The sequence below is a fragment of the Hippopotamus amphibius genome, chromosome 9 (genome assembly GCF_030028045.1).
Source record: "Hippopotamus amphibius kiboko isolate mHipAmp2 chromosome 9, mHipAmp2.hap2, whole genome shotgun sequence".
NCBI lineage: Eukaryota > Metazoa > Chordata > Mammalia > Artiodactyla > Hippopotamidae > Hippopotamus > Hippopotamus amphibius.
Window position 1 is genome coordinate 112232754 of NC_080194.1, and position 15509 is coordinate 112248262.

Sequence of the window (15509 nt, forward strand, 5' to 3'; positions counted from 1 at the left end):
GGGGAGGGACATTACAGGGCCAGTGTGGATCCTACACATGGCAGCCTATGTACCAGTGGGAAAGAACACCTCTGCCTTCTGCTGTAGGTGCCCAGCCTGGCAATTCATCTGAAAAGGGAATTTTTCATTTTCCTTCTGTAGTTTCCTATTCCCCAGTTTCCAGGGTATGAAGGTTCATAGAAATAATGTTACCCACTCTTATCAGGGAAAGTGCTAGGGGTTCTCGACAAAATGTTTTAATTATCAGTCTCTAAACAGGGTTTAGAGCACTGGCATGCCAGCACCCATTAGGCTAAAATTTTAGGTTCAGTGAAGCTGAAATAGGAATAAATTTTCCTACCAAAGATAACCTAGAGCAAGAAGGACAACTAAGTCAGAGTCAACTTGAAAAAGCTGAAGTCTGAATGACAGAAAACCAAGTCCAAATGATGAAACAAGGTGTCAGAGCAAAGAATTGAGATGGGGTAGGTTAACCTGGCTTAATGGACCAGAGTGGAAAAATGCCTAACTCAGTATCTGGCATATATTCAGCAGTCTACTGTTCACTAATATCTAACCAGGCAGAGCATTGTAGGTGGTGTGGCAACAAAAGGGAGTTGAGGTTTTTGTTTTTTGGTTTTTTTCTTTTGCCCAAGAAGTCTCATATTTAGTGGGATGTTTCAAAGAAGAGAGTAGAGAGTCAACAGAGCCAGGGTTTAAAATATCAATACTTAAATTAAGATGATAGCATGACATTCATAAACAAAAATATAATCTAAAATCTGGGAAGAGAATGGGTGAAATACTGAGGCTAGAAATGTAGAAATGGAAAAATGATATAGAAAGGCTACTTAAAAGCACGGTACTACAGAGTGAACACCAAGGCCATAAGAATACATGCCTTTAGAAGACTAAGGAGAGAGAGAAGGTATTTAAAGGAAAGGTAGAGAGACAGGGGAGAGGCCAGAAGAGGCAAGAATGGTGCGTGTCACAAGCCAGAGTGGATTTTCAAGGAAGTCAAGTCAACACAGTCAAATGCAACACAACCATAGGAGACAATAACTGTTGATTGTTTTTTTAGTCGCTGGATTTGACTGGAAGTCTGTGGTAATCTCCAAGAAAACAATTCTAGTAGAATAGGGGTCATATCACAAAGGTGAACAAGAGAATTAGAACTGAGGCTATAGGTTTTAGACAAGTTTAACATGTTTGATGATAAGAAGAAAAAAAATGAAAAATAGGTAAAAATGGCAGAGAATTTTTGATACGGAAAAGAAAAAGATTTAAAGAATATCAAGAGGATGTACGAAATAAAAAAGAGAAAGAAAATGCTTCGTGGATATTTGCAGCATCAAGGTATTTATGGACAAACGAATACCTTCAAAATAAATTTGTGTTGTGCAAATTTTTAAAATAATAAGTATGTATTATCTGAAAAAAAATAAGACATTCATTCCCACTTTGGAAAAAATGTCAAATATGAACTGAATTTTTAAAAAGGGCTCAGTATCCTTTAAATCCCAGAGGGAGATGTTTGGAGCACACTCAATTAAGTATTTCAAAAGCGATTACTTTCCTTCACTGAGTCGCAAATACCCAAATGCTTGCTTCTCACCTGGATAAGTGTCTGGTAGGCTGTCTGTTTCCATCATCCATTGCTCCTCCTGCTCCAACTGAGTGATCACCTCTGGCTTATACAGTTGATGTCCTATTCATGAGAAAAAAATGTGTATCTTAGAATTTTATACTGGGAACAAAAATCTCTCCCAGAACGCATTTCCAACCTGTTTAATCTTTAGGGCCTCTGGATTTGGAAAGGGGAGGCTTTAGAGGCAGCAAACTAAAGCTATCGATGTCAAAGTCAAGACCTTTCACCTGAAAAGAAAGCAAAAAACAGAGGTCTCTGTCTCCAAAACTGATTAGCATTCTTCTATCCTGGCCTTAACTATATTCACAAAAGCTTTGACGGTTTTCACTACTAAAGGAAATAAACCCATGGAGAATGAGTTCTGGTCTTACAGGGATGCCAACCTTACCCAGTGCAACCAGATTCCTATAGTTCTCCAGCATCACGTCTCGGTAGAGGTTCTTCTGAGCAGGGTACAGCTGGTCCCACTCCTCTCTGGTGAAGTCCACAGCCACGTCCTGGAATGTCAGTGATTCCTGAAACACCAAGTACATCCCTGCTTAGCCAGAAAACTTTTTTTTTTTTTAACAGGGGCCCTTAGGGGAAGAGGCAAAGGTGCTGCAGTGGACAAAGGTTAGGATGTCTACCTTTCAAACAATTGTGCTGAGAGTCTTCAGGGCTCTGAGAAATCCAGGTCAAAATTTTGGAAACAACAGTTAGCACTTTCCTATCCCCTTTCAAGACAGATACAAAAACATGCATGAAATAATGCTTGCTTTTTACAACCTGCTGCAGAGGAAGCTCTCATATCATCTAAACAATTAAAAACCTACATGGAAAACTCATGTTATTAAGATTTCAGAATTGAAGGAATTCAGGATATGCTGAAATAGTGAAAGTAGGTATCAAGTTGGTGGATCATGTGTGCATCCTTAACAGATTTTTTAGCTTTAGACAGAAGAGGAGGGAGAATATTCCAGTGTGTCAAAAAAAGAAATAAAAAGGGTGGGGGGGACAGGCTGAGAGTAGAAGGCACATGATGCAAGTTGGGATCAGTAAAGAAAAAAAACTGCCTTGTTCCGGCAGGGATTTCAAATCAAAAATTGTCAATGCTTCTTAAACAACCCTTTTGCTCTAAGAGACACAGACACACAGACATAGACACACATAACCAATAATATGCATCTCCCCTCCTCCCTCACACCCCCACAAAATAGCATTCACTTCATGAGCAGAGTGTGGTGTCCCAAATAAATGCTCTTTCCCAGAAGTTAAAATTCAATATTTAAGTATGGTACTGGCATTCTATTTAAATTAATTTTCATGCTTTGATAACATATCTTTCTAAAATGCATTTCACTTTAATGGCGTGGGCAATGTAGAGACAAGTCACGGAGGCCAAAAGAAATTAAATAATTTATCCAAGGACATACAGCTGGTAAATCATAGGAACAGAATTTCATCTTAAACCTTATTCTAAAGCCTATGCTCTTTCCATCAAGTCACAAAGATGTCTTTTCTGCTTATACAAGTCTCTTCCCACTTGTGGTATTTACTTTTAATTTCCATTCAGCTTTCCCCCTGCTACTTTTTAAAAAAAAAATTATTTATTTGGCTGTGCAGGGTCTTAGTTGCAACGTGCGGGATCTTTAGTTGTGGCATGCAGGATCTAATTCCCCAACCAGGGATCAAACCTGGGCCCCCTGCATTGAGAGCGCAGAATCCTAGCCACTGGACCACCAGGGAAGTCCCCCCCCCCCCACCTCATACTTCTTGAATGTAGCACCAGGGTGTGAAAAACTTTAAATATAGTCTATAGTCTTTAATATCCACAACTGTAGTTCTTTTTGGCTGTTTTAATCAGTGCCTTGCCTACAGTTTCTCTTTCCTTCTATACCTCCTAATGATGATCTTGCAATTGGTTACCTGTGCCTTCCTTTTTTTTCTCATATCCTTATTTGAATTCTAGTTAGATAATAATATAGCTTAGAAAAAAAATGTTAAAAAGTATTTAGTTTAAAAAGCCTCTCTCCAGACTTTTCTTCTTTGTCCAGCTCCTACTCCCAACAGACAGTCACTATCTATTTTTTTATATTGTTTTTAATGTATTTTCCCAGAATTCTTCTGAGTGAAAATATGAAAATATGAATATGGATCCTTATTTTCTCCCACTGTTTTTTAAACCTCAAAAGTAACATATTTTATACACTGTTTTTTAACTTAACAATTAATGTTGAAAATCTTTCCATCTTAGACATATTAGGACATAGACAGCTTCCTCATGATTGTTTTTAAACTCAAAATTTTGTTGACATAATTTCAGACTTAAAAGTTGCAAAAATAATAAAAGAAATTCCTCCCTCTCCTCTCACTTTTTCTTTCTATAATTTTCCTGGACCATTGAAGAGTAAGTTGCAGAGGTGATGCCCCTTTACCCCTAAAAAATTTGGTGTTTATTTCCTAAAAACAAGGAATTCTCTTACATGACAATAGTACGATGATCAAAATCAGGAAATTAGCAGTGATACAGTGCTGTTGTTGCCACTATATACTTATTCAGATTTCACAAAACATCCTAATGATGTCCTTTATAACAAAAGAAAATTCAAGATTTTTGGTTGTCTTGTATCTTTTGTCTCCTTTAATCTATAACAGTTCCCCAGCCCTTCTCTGAATTTCAGAACACTGACATTTTGAAAGCACAGGCTAGTTATTTTGTAGAATAAACCTCAATTTGGGCTTGTCTAATGTCTCATCATGAGTAGATTCACACTATGCATTTATGGCAGGAATAGTCCAAGAGCAATGCTGGGTTCTTCTCAGTGAATTGTACACATTGTTGACTAGTTCCAGTACTGGCAATGTTAACTTTGATAATTTAAAGGTAGTTATCTACCAGTAATTTCCCCTGGAAGATTGCTATTGAGTCCTGTAATTACTAACTTTCTTGTAATACGTTGTTCCTCCTCAAACTTTCACCCACTCATTTTAGCTTTCACTTATAATTCTTGCCTTAACCAATTGCAATTATCGTGGTGCTCTTCTAATGCCAACACTCTGTACATTATCAGCTGGCTTTCTACTGTGCTGAAGAAGTTTCCTTTCCCATTCATTCATTAATGTATATGAGGTGGATTTATTTACTTATTTTATTCAATAAGTTATAGTCATTTATTGTCACTATTTTTAAAACACTCAGATGGTCCTAGATTTAGCCAGTAGAGGCCCCTTCAAACTGGCTTCTTCGTCCTTTTTGAAATGTACCTACCATTCTTTGAGCACTTTACTTTTTGGGACAGAAAGATGTTCTTCTTTCAAGGTTTATATTGTGCTTTTCCTGCTCCAAACCTGGAATCAGCCATTTCTCAAAGGATCCCTAATTCCTTCTAATGGTCAAATACTGAGTGGCTCTGCTTCCCACCAGAGGATCTACAGGGTCACAATCTGTCATGTTCTGCTGTGTTGTTCAAATACTGCGTAGCTATATCTGGTTTCTTTTAATAGAGAATGGCACTTGGACACCAATATCTGAGCACTAGATGAGTCCAATGCTACCAGAGTATCACTGCTTCTAGGCCCTCTTAGGGGTCGTACCTGCGAAAGAGAAGAATATATATAATGATGTATATATACATACACACTCCATACCCAATTCTGTATTTAGATACATGTACTAAAATCCATGAATCCACACGGATAGCTCTAATTCTAATCCAACATGGCAAGGTTCCTTCCATCCTTCTCTCTTTTCATATCTGTAATTCCCTTCTCTGACCATGAGACACCTGGCTCCTATTATGCAAATGAACTTACTTATTTGCTCAATCCTAAAATGTAAAGAAAGTGGTTTCAGTGTTGCTAACACATGCCTCTGTGCAAAACAAGCCTATGAATGAGAGTTCAGTATTTAGAACTGTTTTGCTTTTAGCTTGAGGATATGGAGTGTAAATAACTATTTAGGTTCAAAAGTTAACTCCTTTTCACTGTGGTTATATCAGTAATTTGAAGTACTGTTTGGTTCACTTGTTTCTGTGTGTATTCCATTTTAAGCCCTCCTCCCGGACCGCCCCCCCCTCCATTCCTTCTATCTTTTTCACCCCATTCCCATATAAACCCTATTAGTAACCAATCTCATTAGACTCAAGTTCATCCCTCCAATGTTTCTTTTTGCTCAAACAAGCAAATATATTTATATGCGTATTTTTATTTCCTCTTCTTTCTTACAAAAAAGTAGCATTTTATTTTTTATTATTTATTTATTTGGCTGCGTTGGGTCTTCGTTGCCGCACAGGGGCTTTATCTAGTTGTGGTGAGCGGGGGCTACTCTTCCTTGCGGTGCGCAGGCTTCTCATTGCAGTGGGTTCTCTTGCTGTAGAGCTTGGGCTCTAGGCGCAGGGGCTTGAGTAGTTGCAGCACGTGGGCTCAGTAAAAAGTAGCATTTTATAGATACTCTTTTGCACTTTGGTTTTTTTTCACTGAAGAGTCTATCCTGGAAATCCCTCCACATCAATTCATAGGTATCTTCCTCATTCTTTTTTATAGCTGCCTAGGTAGTGCTGTGTGAATGTTCCACAATTTATTTAACTAGCCTATCAACAGACGTTTTAGCTGCTTTCTACTCTTTTGCTACTACAATTCATAATAATTCAAGCTGCAATGAATTATCTCGTATGTATGTTATTCTGCAACTGCATATAAGCCTACCCCTAGGATCCACTCCCCAAATGAGATGGCTGGTGAAGGAGTATATGAATCTGCCATTTTGGTACATACTATCAAACTGACCACTATAGGGGTTTTACCAGTTCTGTAATTATCTCTTGCTGTATTACAAACCACCCCCAAATTTAATGGCTCAAAACAACAACAATCATTTATTTGGCTCAAAGAATCTGTAACATGGGCTGGACTCAGCAGGACTAGCTCATCTCTTTGTTCCATTTTGTTTCAGCTGGGGTGGCTCAACTTTGGGCCATAGATTCATTTTTTTAAAATTTTTATTTTATTTATTTATTTATTGGCTGTGCTGGGTCTTCGTTGCTGCACATGGGCTTTTTCTAGTTGTGGCAAGCAGGGGCTACTCTTCATTGTGGTGCGTGGTTTCCTCATTGCCGTGGCATCTCTTGTTGTAGAGCACAGGCTCTAGATGTGTGGGCTTCAGTAGCTGCAACACATGGGCTCAACAGCTGTGGCTCACAGGCTCTAGAGCACAGGCTCAATAGTTGTGGCACACGGGCTTACTTGCTCTGCGGTGTGTGGGATCTTCCCATAGCAGATATCAAACCCGTGTCCCCTGCCTTGGCAGGTGGATTCTTAACCACTGTGCCACCTAGGAAGTCCTGTAGGATTCATTTTTAAGAGGCACATTCACGGGGCTGGCAAGTGATGCTGGCTGTCGGCTAGGAGCTAAGCCAGGGGCCTCAGGGTCTCTCCATACTGGCCTCTCCACAGGCTGCTTGGGCTTCTTCATGGCATGGCAGCTGACCCCAAATGCAAAATTCCCAAGAGAACGACCTTTCATCATCCAGCCTCAAAAGTCACATAGCTTCACTGAAAAAAGAGTGGATATACGTATATGTATGACTGATTCACTTTGCTGTACAGCAGAAACTAACACAATGCTGTAAATCAACTACACTCCAATTAAAAAAAAAAAAAGAGTCACATAGCTTCAGTTCCACCACAGTCACAAGCCTTCCCAGATCCAAAGGGAAGGAACATAGTCCCACATCTCTTGATAGAAAGAGTATTTAAATCATAGTACACGACGAGCCGATGGATGGGGAGAAATTGTGCCATTTTCAGAAAATACCATCTGCTACTGTCTACCCTCGGAATGTAAATATTCACATCCCTCCTGCATGCAAAATACACTCCTCTTCCCCAAGACCCCCTTGTTTCATCCCGTTATAGCATCAGTGTGAAGTCCAGGATCTTGTCACTTCTATCAGGTCCACGTGCAGATGAGGATCTTGGAGCACAGTTCCTCAGGTATGGTTCCTTGAAAGCTTTCTCTCTAGTTTTCTTTCTGTGAACTAAAGAAAGTTATTTGGCCCCATCCTCTACCCTTCACAAACTCATAAGTGGTGGGAAAGGCATAGAAATAACCGTTAAAGACACTCCCATTCAAGTAAATAGCAATTCATAGCAATTCTAAAATGTAGCTGAGCTGGGCATATGTTGATGAGTGTGAATGAGAAATAGTTTTATTTTCAAGCTCAGGAATTCCTGGCTCCTTTATTTTTTAGATGTTTTAAAAAATTTAAATATTGTTTATGTACAATATTATATGTTACAGGTGTACGATACAGTAGTTCACAAATTTTAAAGGTTATACTCCATTTACAGTTATTATAAAATACTGGCTATATTCCCTGTGTTGTATACCCTTGTGGCTTATTTTATACATAATCCTTTGTGCCTCTTCGTCCTCTACCCCTTGTATTGCCCTTCTCCGCTTCCCTCTGCCCACTGGTACCCACTAGTTTGTTCTCTATATCTGCGACTCAGCTTCTTTTTTTGTTTTATTCACTAGTTTGTTGTGTTTTTTACATTTCACATATCAGTGATATCATACAGTATTTGTCTTTCTCTGTCTGACTTATGTCATTTAGCATAATGCCCTTCAATTTCATCCATGTTACTGCTAAATGGCAAGACCTATTTCTTTTCTATGACTGAGTAGTATTTCATTGTATGTATGTGTGTACACACACACACACACACACACACATCTCCATCCATTCATCTGTTGATGGGACACTGAGGTTGCTTCCACATCTCGACAATTGTAAATAATGCCACTCTGAACACTGGGATGCTTCAAATTATGGTTTTAGTTTTTTTCAGAACTATACCCAGGAGTGGAATTGCTGGATCATGTGGTAGTTCTATTTTTAGTTTTTTGAGAAACTTCCATGCTGTTTTCCACAGTGGCTGCACCAATTTACATTCCCACCAGCAGTGTATGAGGGTCCGTTCCCTTTTCTCCACATCCTCGCCAGAATTTGCTATTTGTGTTTTGATGACAGCCATTCTGACAGGTGTGAGGTGATACCTCACTGTGGTTTGATTTACATTTCCCTGATGATTAGCAATGTTGAGCATATTTTCATGTCTGGTTCCTTTATAGGTAACAGTTCTTTATTTAGCTTATTTTTTTCCTCTAACATTTTACTTTAGGTAGCCAGAACCTGCCAGTTGGCACTTTCAGTCTTCTACCTGAAAGTCTCCTTAAATAGATCACTGAGTTCATTAAGTGTATTTCTTATTTTCCTTGTTACTGAAGGTGACAGTGTTGGCCAAAATTCCTCCTTCAAGCATCCCCTTTCCTCCAGCTCATAACAAGATTTTACTTATTACCCTAAGCCCTGTGAAAGGTCCTTCAGGCCTCCACCAGCTCTCCTCGAGGCCCTTTATGATTCCACTAATAATCTTTTCCTTTCTATCTTCTGCCCTTTGCTCAACTGGCTCTGTTGCAAAGCCGATGCCATATGTTCTATGTTTGTTTTGGTGGCACACCACTTCCAGGTAACAAAATCTGTAAGTTATTTCTTTTGCTGCATAATAAATCACCTCAAAACTTGGAGGATTAAGACAGCAACTATCACTGATTTTGCTCACAAATCAGCAATCTGGGCATAACTTAGCAGGGACAGCTTGCCTCTGATCTACACGGCATCAGCTGGGAGGGCTTGACTGTGGTTTGGGGAATCTACCTTCAAGATGGCTCCCTCACGTGACTGGCAAGTTGGTACTAGCTCTCAGCTGAGAGCTCAGCCAGGGCTGTGGGCCTTGGTTCCTCTCCATGTAGGTCTCTCCCTGAGCTGTTTGTGTGTGTGTATGTGTGTGTGTACACGTGTGCAGCAAGTTGGCTGGATTTAGAACAAGCATCCTGAGAGAATGAGGTGGAAGTCTTACTGCCTCTTATGACCTGCCTTGAAAGTCACATAGTTTCACTTCTACTGGTCACAAGCTTGCACAGATTCAAAGGAGGGAACACAGACCTCAATGTTTCTTGATGGAATGAATGTCAAAGTCATTGCACAGAAAGCATTTTGGATGGCAGATATTCGGTCATTTTTCTGAAAATGCAATCTGCCACACACTCACACTAGCAATGTAAGAGAGTGTCTATTTTCCCAAAGCTCTGCCAAGAGAGTATGTTATTAGGCTTGTGGAAAATATCAACCCCGTGGGAAGTACAAAGCTTGGTGATAAAATGTCAAGCTTTCTCTAGTTTCAATTTAAATTTCCTCTTGTTATGAGTACAGATGAACATTTTTCCTGTGTTTAAGATGCATTTGAATTTTTTCTTCTGAATTGTCTTTTTATGTTGTTTGTACATTTTTCTCTTGGACTCCTAATCTCTTAGCTGATTTAGAGGAGTGTTGTTATTATTATTAGAAAGATTATTATTATTATAAGAAAGATTACCTCACTACAATTTGAGTAGCAAAAATATTTTTCTGAATTTGACATGTCTTTTTATTTTGCTCGCAGTTTTCTTTTCTCATACACATTTTTGGGTATTCTTAAAGAGTTGAACCCATGAATTTTTTCTTTTATGGCTTCCGGATTCTCAGTTGTAATTAGAAAGTCTTTACTCAGAGAACATTATAAAGGAATTCTCCCATTTTTTTCTTCTGTAACTTCTATGGCTTAATTTTTCACATTTAAATATTTGATCAATTTGAAGACTATTCTGATGTAAAGTATGGGGTATGGATTCAACTTTACCTTTTTCCAGATGGCTCCACAGAAATACCATCAATTACTGAATAAACCATCTTTTCACCACTGGTTTGAGATGTGACCTTTATTATATGCTAAATTCCTATTTGTTCAACAAATATTTATGCAGTGCTTTCTACGTGCCAGCTATAGTGCTTGAGATATACTAGTGAACAAGAGACTAAAATTCTCTTCCTTTATGAAACTCTAGTAGAGGAAGTAGACAATAAACATGATAACTGGGTAAATTATATAGTATGCTAGAAGACAGAAAAAGAGTAGAGTAAGAAGGTTTGAGAATGTGGAGGTGAGGCAGTTGCAATTTTATATAAAGTGGTCAGGAAAGATGTCACTGAAGAGGTGACATTTGAGAAAAGACTTGAAAAGTTAACAGTACAAAGGCAAGAGTGCGTGTGGCATGTCCAAGGAAGAAGAATGAGGCCAGGGTGGCTAGAGTGGAATTAGCAAGGATGAGGAAGTCAGAGAAGTAACAGGTCCAGATTCTGTAGGACTGCTTAGGCCATCATAAGGACTTTGCCTTTTACCCTGAGTGAAATGGGAGCCACGCATTTTGAGCACAGGAGTGACAAGGTCTGGATCTACCACTACCCTGCTATTTCCTGGACTACATTTTTTAAATCATCTTTTTTCTTTCTTTGTCTTTGTCCCTCTCACTAATCTCTGCTGTTTCCCAAAGCAAAGCACTCAAACCCACCTATTTTTCTCCATCTTCTAATTTTAAGGTATTACTTTCTATTGTTTAGAATACTGTAATAGCTTTCTAAGGGATCTCTTCCCTTTCCTTTCTTGCCTTTCACAAATTCACTTACTATATAGCATGTACCAGGATAATGTTTAAAGTGGAATTCAGTTACTTTTTGTGTTACTACTTTGCTTAAATTCCCTCAGAGGCTTTCTGCTGCACTTAGAATAAAGACCAGACTTCTTTTCATGGCCACAAAGCCCTGTGTACTTAGCCCCTGCCTATTTCTCCAAGCTTATTCCAAGTACCCCTTTCCCTCCACTCCAACAACAGTGGCCTTCTTTTGATTTCTCAAATATACTCATGGTTTTTGCACATGATGTTTAACATGTGCCTAAAATGCTCTTTTCTACTTCCTTTTTTCCCCCCAAATCTGCTTTTTTATTGACCTCAGAAGCTGTCATCAAGCTTCATTATATCCAATTTAGTTTTCTCTGGTATACTGTTTATAATTAAAATATTTTTGAATAGGTTTATTTATTTATTTTTAAGGACTTTTCTTGAAATATAACTGACAGACAATAAACTGCATATATTTACAGTGTACAATTTGATAATTTTTTTCTTATTAGTAATGTATATATGGCAACCCCAATCTCCCAGTTGATCCCACCCCACCCTCCCTGCTTTCCGCCCTTGGTGTTCATATGTTGAACAGGTATATTTATATGGTTCAAAAAAGGTCTCACATTTCTGTATAATTGGCCTGGTCCCCACCTCCATTCCCACAGATAATCACTATTGTCAGTATTTTATGTATTCTTCTAAAGTTTCTTTGTGCAAATACAAGCAGATATAAACATGATTTCTTATTTTTTCCAGTGCCCTGGTGCCCAGGTAGAGAGCAGTTCAACTGGGTTGCAACCTGTGAATAGATGTTGTTGCCATGAGGTTGTAGAGATGGCCCACTCACTTTTTATAACTCCTATATTCTCCTTCACATCCCACCTTAAATTTCACTTCTCCAGAAAGTTCTTCCCTCATTCCTGAATGCATATTCACAACACCTTATTCTTATTTTGTATAATAAACATCTCAATTTGCAGTTCCTCAGTATATCTGCTGAATGTCTGTCTCTGCTAGACTAAACAACTTGGGTTTAGGACCATGTCTGTTTTGCTCACTGATGTATATCTGATTTCAAGCACAATTTCTGGCACAGAGCAAAATATACTCGTTGAATGAATTAATTATCTTTCTTCTGAACACAATATATGGTTCTGGAAAATTAAAGCAAACTCCTCTGGCTAGAAGGCCAAGAAGCAGATATGCTACCTTAGTTCTCAATGTCTCTCTAGCCCTTTCTGTGGAGAGCCTTACAATTAAGAGTAAACTGAACGAATCTACTCCTTGCAACCTGAAGATCCCAAAGCACAAATGTACCAAATCAACGCTCAGCTCGCCTGACAGTCTCCTCACTGTCCCTGCTCTTGTTCAAGTTCTATCTCCTGTCTTCTCTAAAGTCCAAATCCTATCTCATATCAGCACTAATTCAAACTCCCCCTTCTTGACGAAGTCTTTCCTCACCCCTCCAGTCTTATTCGGACTTCTCTCCCCTCTGAGCACCTGCTGTGTTTGTTGTCTTTGGCATTTAGAGCAGAACCTAACATTACACTTTCCTCAATATTAACTGCCTGATGTAGGCTTTAAAAAACCTCCTCCAATGAGTTTGCTACCTCTGGCTAATGATTCTCTCATAACAACCTGGAACAACAGAAGTCCTCCTTTCTGAAGCAATCGAGACTGGTATCTGGTGTGTTCAGAGAAACAGCTGGTTAAAGTGGAGATCCATTAACAGTATCTTAAACATTGAAACATTTTAATTTAAAATACTTAAGTCTAGGGGCTTTCCTGGTGGTCCAGGGGTTAAGAATCCTCCTTCCAATGCAGGGGACTTGGGTCAGATCCCTGGCCGGGGAACTAAGATCCCACATGCTGCAGGGCAACTAAGCCTGCACGCCACAACTAGAGAGAAGTTCACGCACTGCAATGAAGGTCCAGCGCAGCCGAAAAAACCCAAAGAACCCAAAAGTGTACATTTATTCCCCTCTTCTTTTTTTTGAAACTTAACAAATCTTTTTTTTTTAAATATTTATTTATTTGGTTACACTGGGTCTTAGTTGTGGCATGTGGGCTCCTTAGTTGTGGCTTGCCAGCTTCTTCATTGTGGCACTTGGGCTCCTTAGTTGTGGCATGCATGTGAGATCTAGTTCCCTGGCCAGGGATCAAACCCGGGCATCCAGCATTGGGAGCATGGAGTCTTAACCACTGCACCACGAGGGAAGTCCCTATTCCCTTGTCTTTTGATATGAGAGTGATTTTAATGACTGAGTGCCTATATCCAAAATGTATCACTTCCTGCTTCATGAAATCAGAACAAGCAAACGACTCTTAGGAGATAATATCGGTGTAGAACCCTCTGAGATTTTGATGATTTTCCTTCAATGTTTTACAGTTTTGCTCACACTTAATTTGACAGCAATATTTGAAAAGAGGACTGGCATTTACTGAGTCTTTCCAAAGCATTCAACCAGTTCTCATAGAAACAACTCCTCGTCACACTTACACCTCATAGGTTTGCATCACACTTAATCCAATTGTAACAACAGGCTTACGCAGGTTTTGGAAGAGATACAACAGACTCCTGATAAACAGTAACTGTGGCTGCAGATGTTCTCAGGTCCCTTCAGAATCCCGTTATCCCCCAGCAGTCACAGTGACACGGGCATCATTCACTGTCTGCAGATAGAGTGGCAAGTGTTGTTTGAATCCTAGTGAGATGTTTAAGGGAAGGGTGATTAAAAGGCAGTCTGTGGCTTCTGGTGTTGCCAACATCTGGCACAGACATGAGCCCGAGATCTGGTAAAAACGCTGAAGGAGAGAAGAGCTATAAAGGGGCACAGAAGGTGTGTGGGGAAACACCCCACAGAGACCAGCATCGGTCACAAGAGTCTCCAGGGCTCTGGATTTGGGGGCTTAGTACCTCTGAGAACTGAAAAATCAAAGCACTCGCATTCTGAGAACTATGGTAGCATTTCAGGGGAGAGTAAAACGGAACTTACCTGAGACCGCAGTACCTGTGATCCAACACTCATTTCCTTCTCCATGTTTTCCTCCTGGGAAAGTACGGCATTCTGAGAAGGCATTACTGGGAGAAAGAGAAAAGAAGCACCTTGTCAATGTAGGACATTAAGGCTGAACCTAAATCTTGGACCTTTTGTTTTGCATTAGGATGGCAAACAGTTTAGAGAGAAGCCCTCTAAGACATAAGCCTAAAGGCTGGGTGACTTAACTATGACATTACTGTTTCTCTGTCACACTGAGGAACATAACGCAGGACTCTCTCTCCTCCGTGGTATAGCTCCACTTGTGACATATGGGAAGCTCAAAGGTGCTCCCTGGTTTTCAGCCCTAGCTACACACTTGGGGAATTTTAAAAAGATGCCAACGCTTAGCCCCTGTTCCCAGAGATCTGGATTTAATGGTCTAGGGTGAACCTGGGCAACAGCATTTCAAATTCTGAAGTCTCCAAGGGATTCTAAGTGGGAGATGAGAACCACTGAGATGAGGTGATGCAGAGAACATGTTGAAGGCCTATTCTTACTCTTTTATGGGATAAACTCATTCCTAAACTCAAACTCCAGACATCTCCTCTACTCTCTTTTAGATGACCCTTTTAGTATAGAAAGGAGACTTCACTCTTTTCATTTTTCAGAATGTTTACCGTCCTTTTTGAGTACCTGGATTCAGTCCTCCACCAGGATGACTACACCTCTCTGCAGTTCTTAAGTTGTAATGTCACCAAAGCCTTGTTCTCTTCTATCATGACGGTCAGGAGATACCCCAGTATTGGCAGCTTCAGTATCCTTGTCAGTCCCTGAAGGAAATAGCCACTCCCAGGTATTAAAGGTGCCTTATCTCATGAGAGGGTCAGGAGCCAGTGGATATCCATGAGAATGATTTCTGCTTCTCTGGGGCAGCCACTCTCAGAAGCTTGCCTTGTTCATGCAGAGTTGAGATGTGGAGGTTCCCGAAGGTGGCTAGTACATTGGTTTTTTCCCCTAAAGGCATCAATCCTTCATGCACAGACTTCACTATGGTATTCAAATCTGCCTCCTGGCAGGGATCTTGAGAGATACAATTTCAGGTTGAGCACCTGTAATGAGGTGCACCGGAGTCAACAGAAGAAACCCAGCAGGGTCGGTCACCTAGGGATCTAGGAAGTCTATAAAGAGACATACAAACCGTTCATAAAGATAGAGCCCCATAGGATGTGGAATTCTGTAAAACAATCGAAAAGCATTTTGAGAATTTCTCAGATTACAGAGAGCAGAGATGTACAGATGCACCAACTACAACCTCAGTCCTCTCCCACCTTCTTCTCAGAATAGGATAACAGGCGTTTCA

General features: G+C 39.8%; 1 protein-coding gene across 3 annotated transcripts in view; it reads right to left on the reverse strand.

Moving 5' to 3' along the window:
- LOC130829305 (28S ribosomal protein S17, mitochondrial) overlaps window positions 1-15509 on the reverse strand; it is a 46015-nt gene that overhangs the window by 20329 nt on the left and 10177 nt on the right. For 2 of the 3 annotated variants that reach the window (XM_057695674.1, XM_057695672.1), the window contains exons 2-5: window positions 14843-15383; window positions 14165-14250; window positions 2016-2142; window positions 1595-1687 (exon numbers count right to left, since the gene is read on the reverse strand). In XM_057695674.1, coding sequence (XP_057551657.1) covers window positions 1595-1687; window positions 2016-2142; window positions 14165-14248 — 304 coding nt within the window. In that variant the 5' untranslated portion in view covers window positions 14249-14250; window positions 14843-15383. The remainder of the gene's footprint in view (window positions 1-1594; window positions 1688-2015; window positions 2143-14164; window positions 14251-14842; window positions 15384-15509) is intronic. The other variant, XM_057695673.1, reaches the window with a different exon arrangement.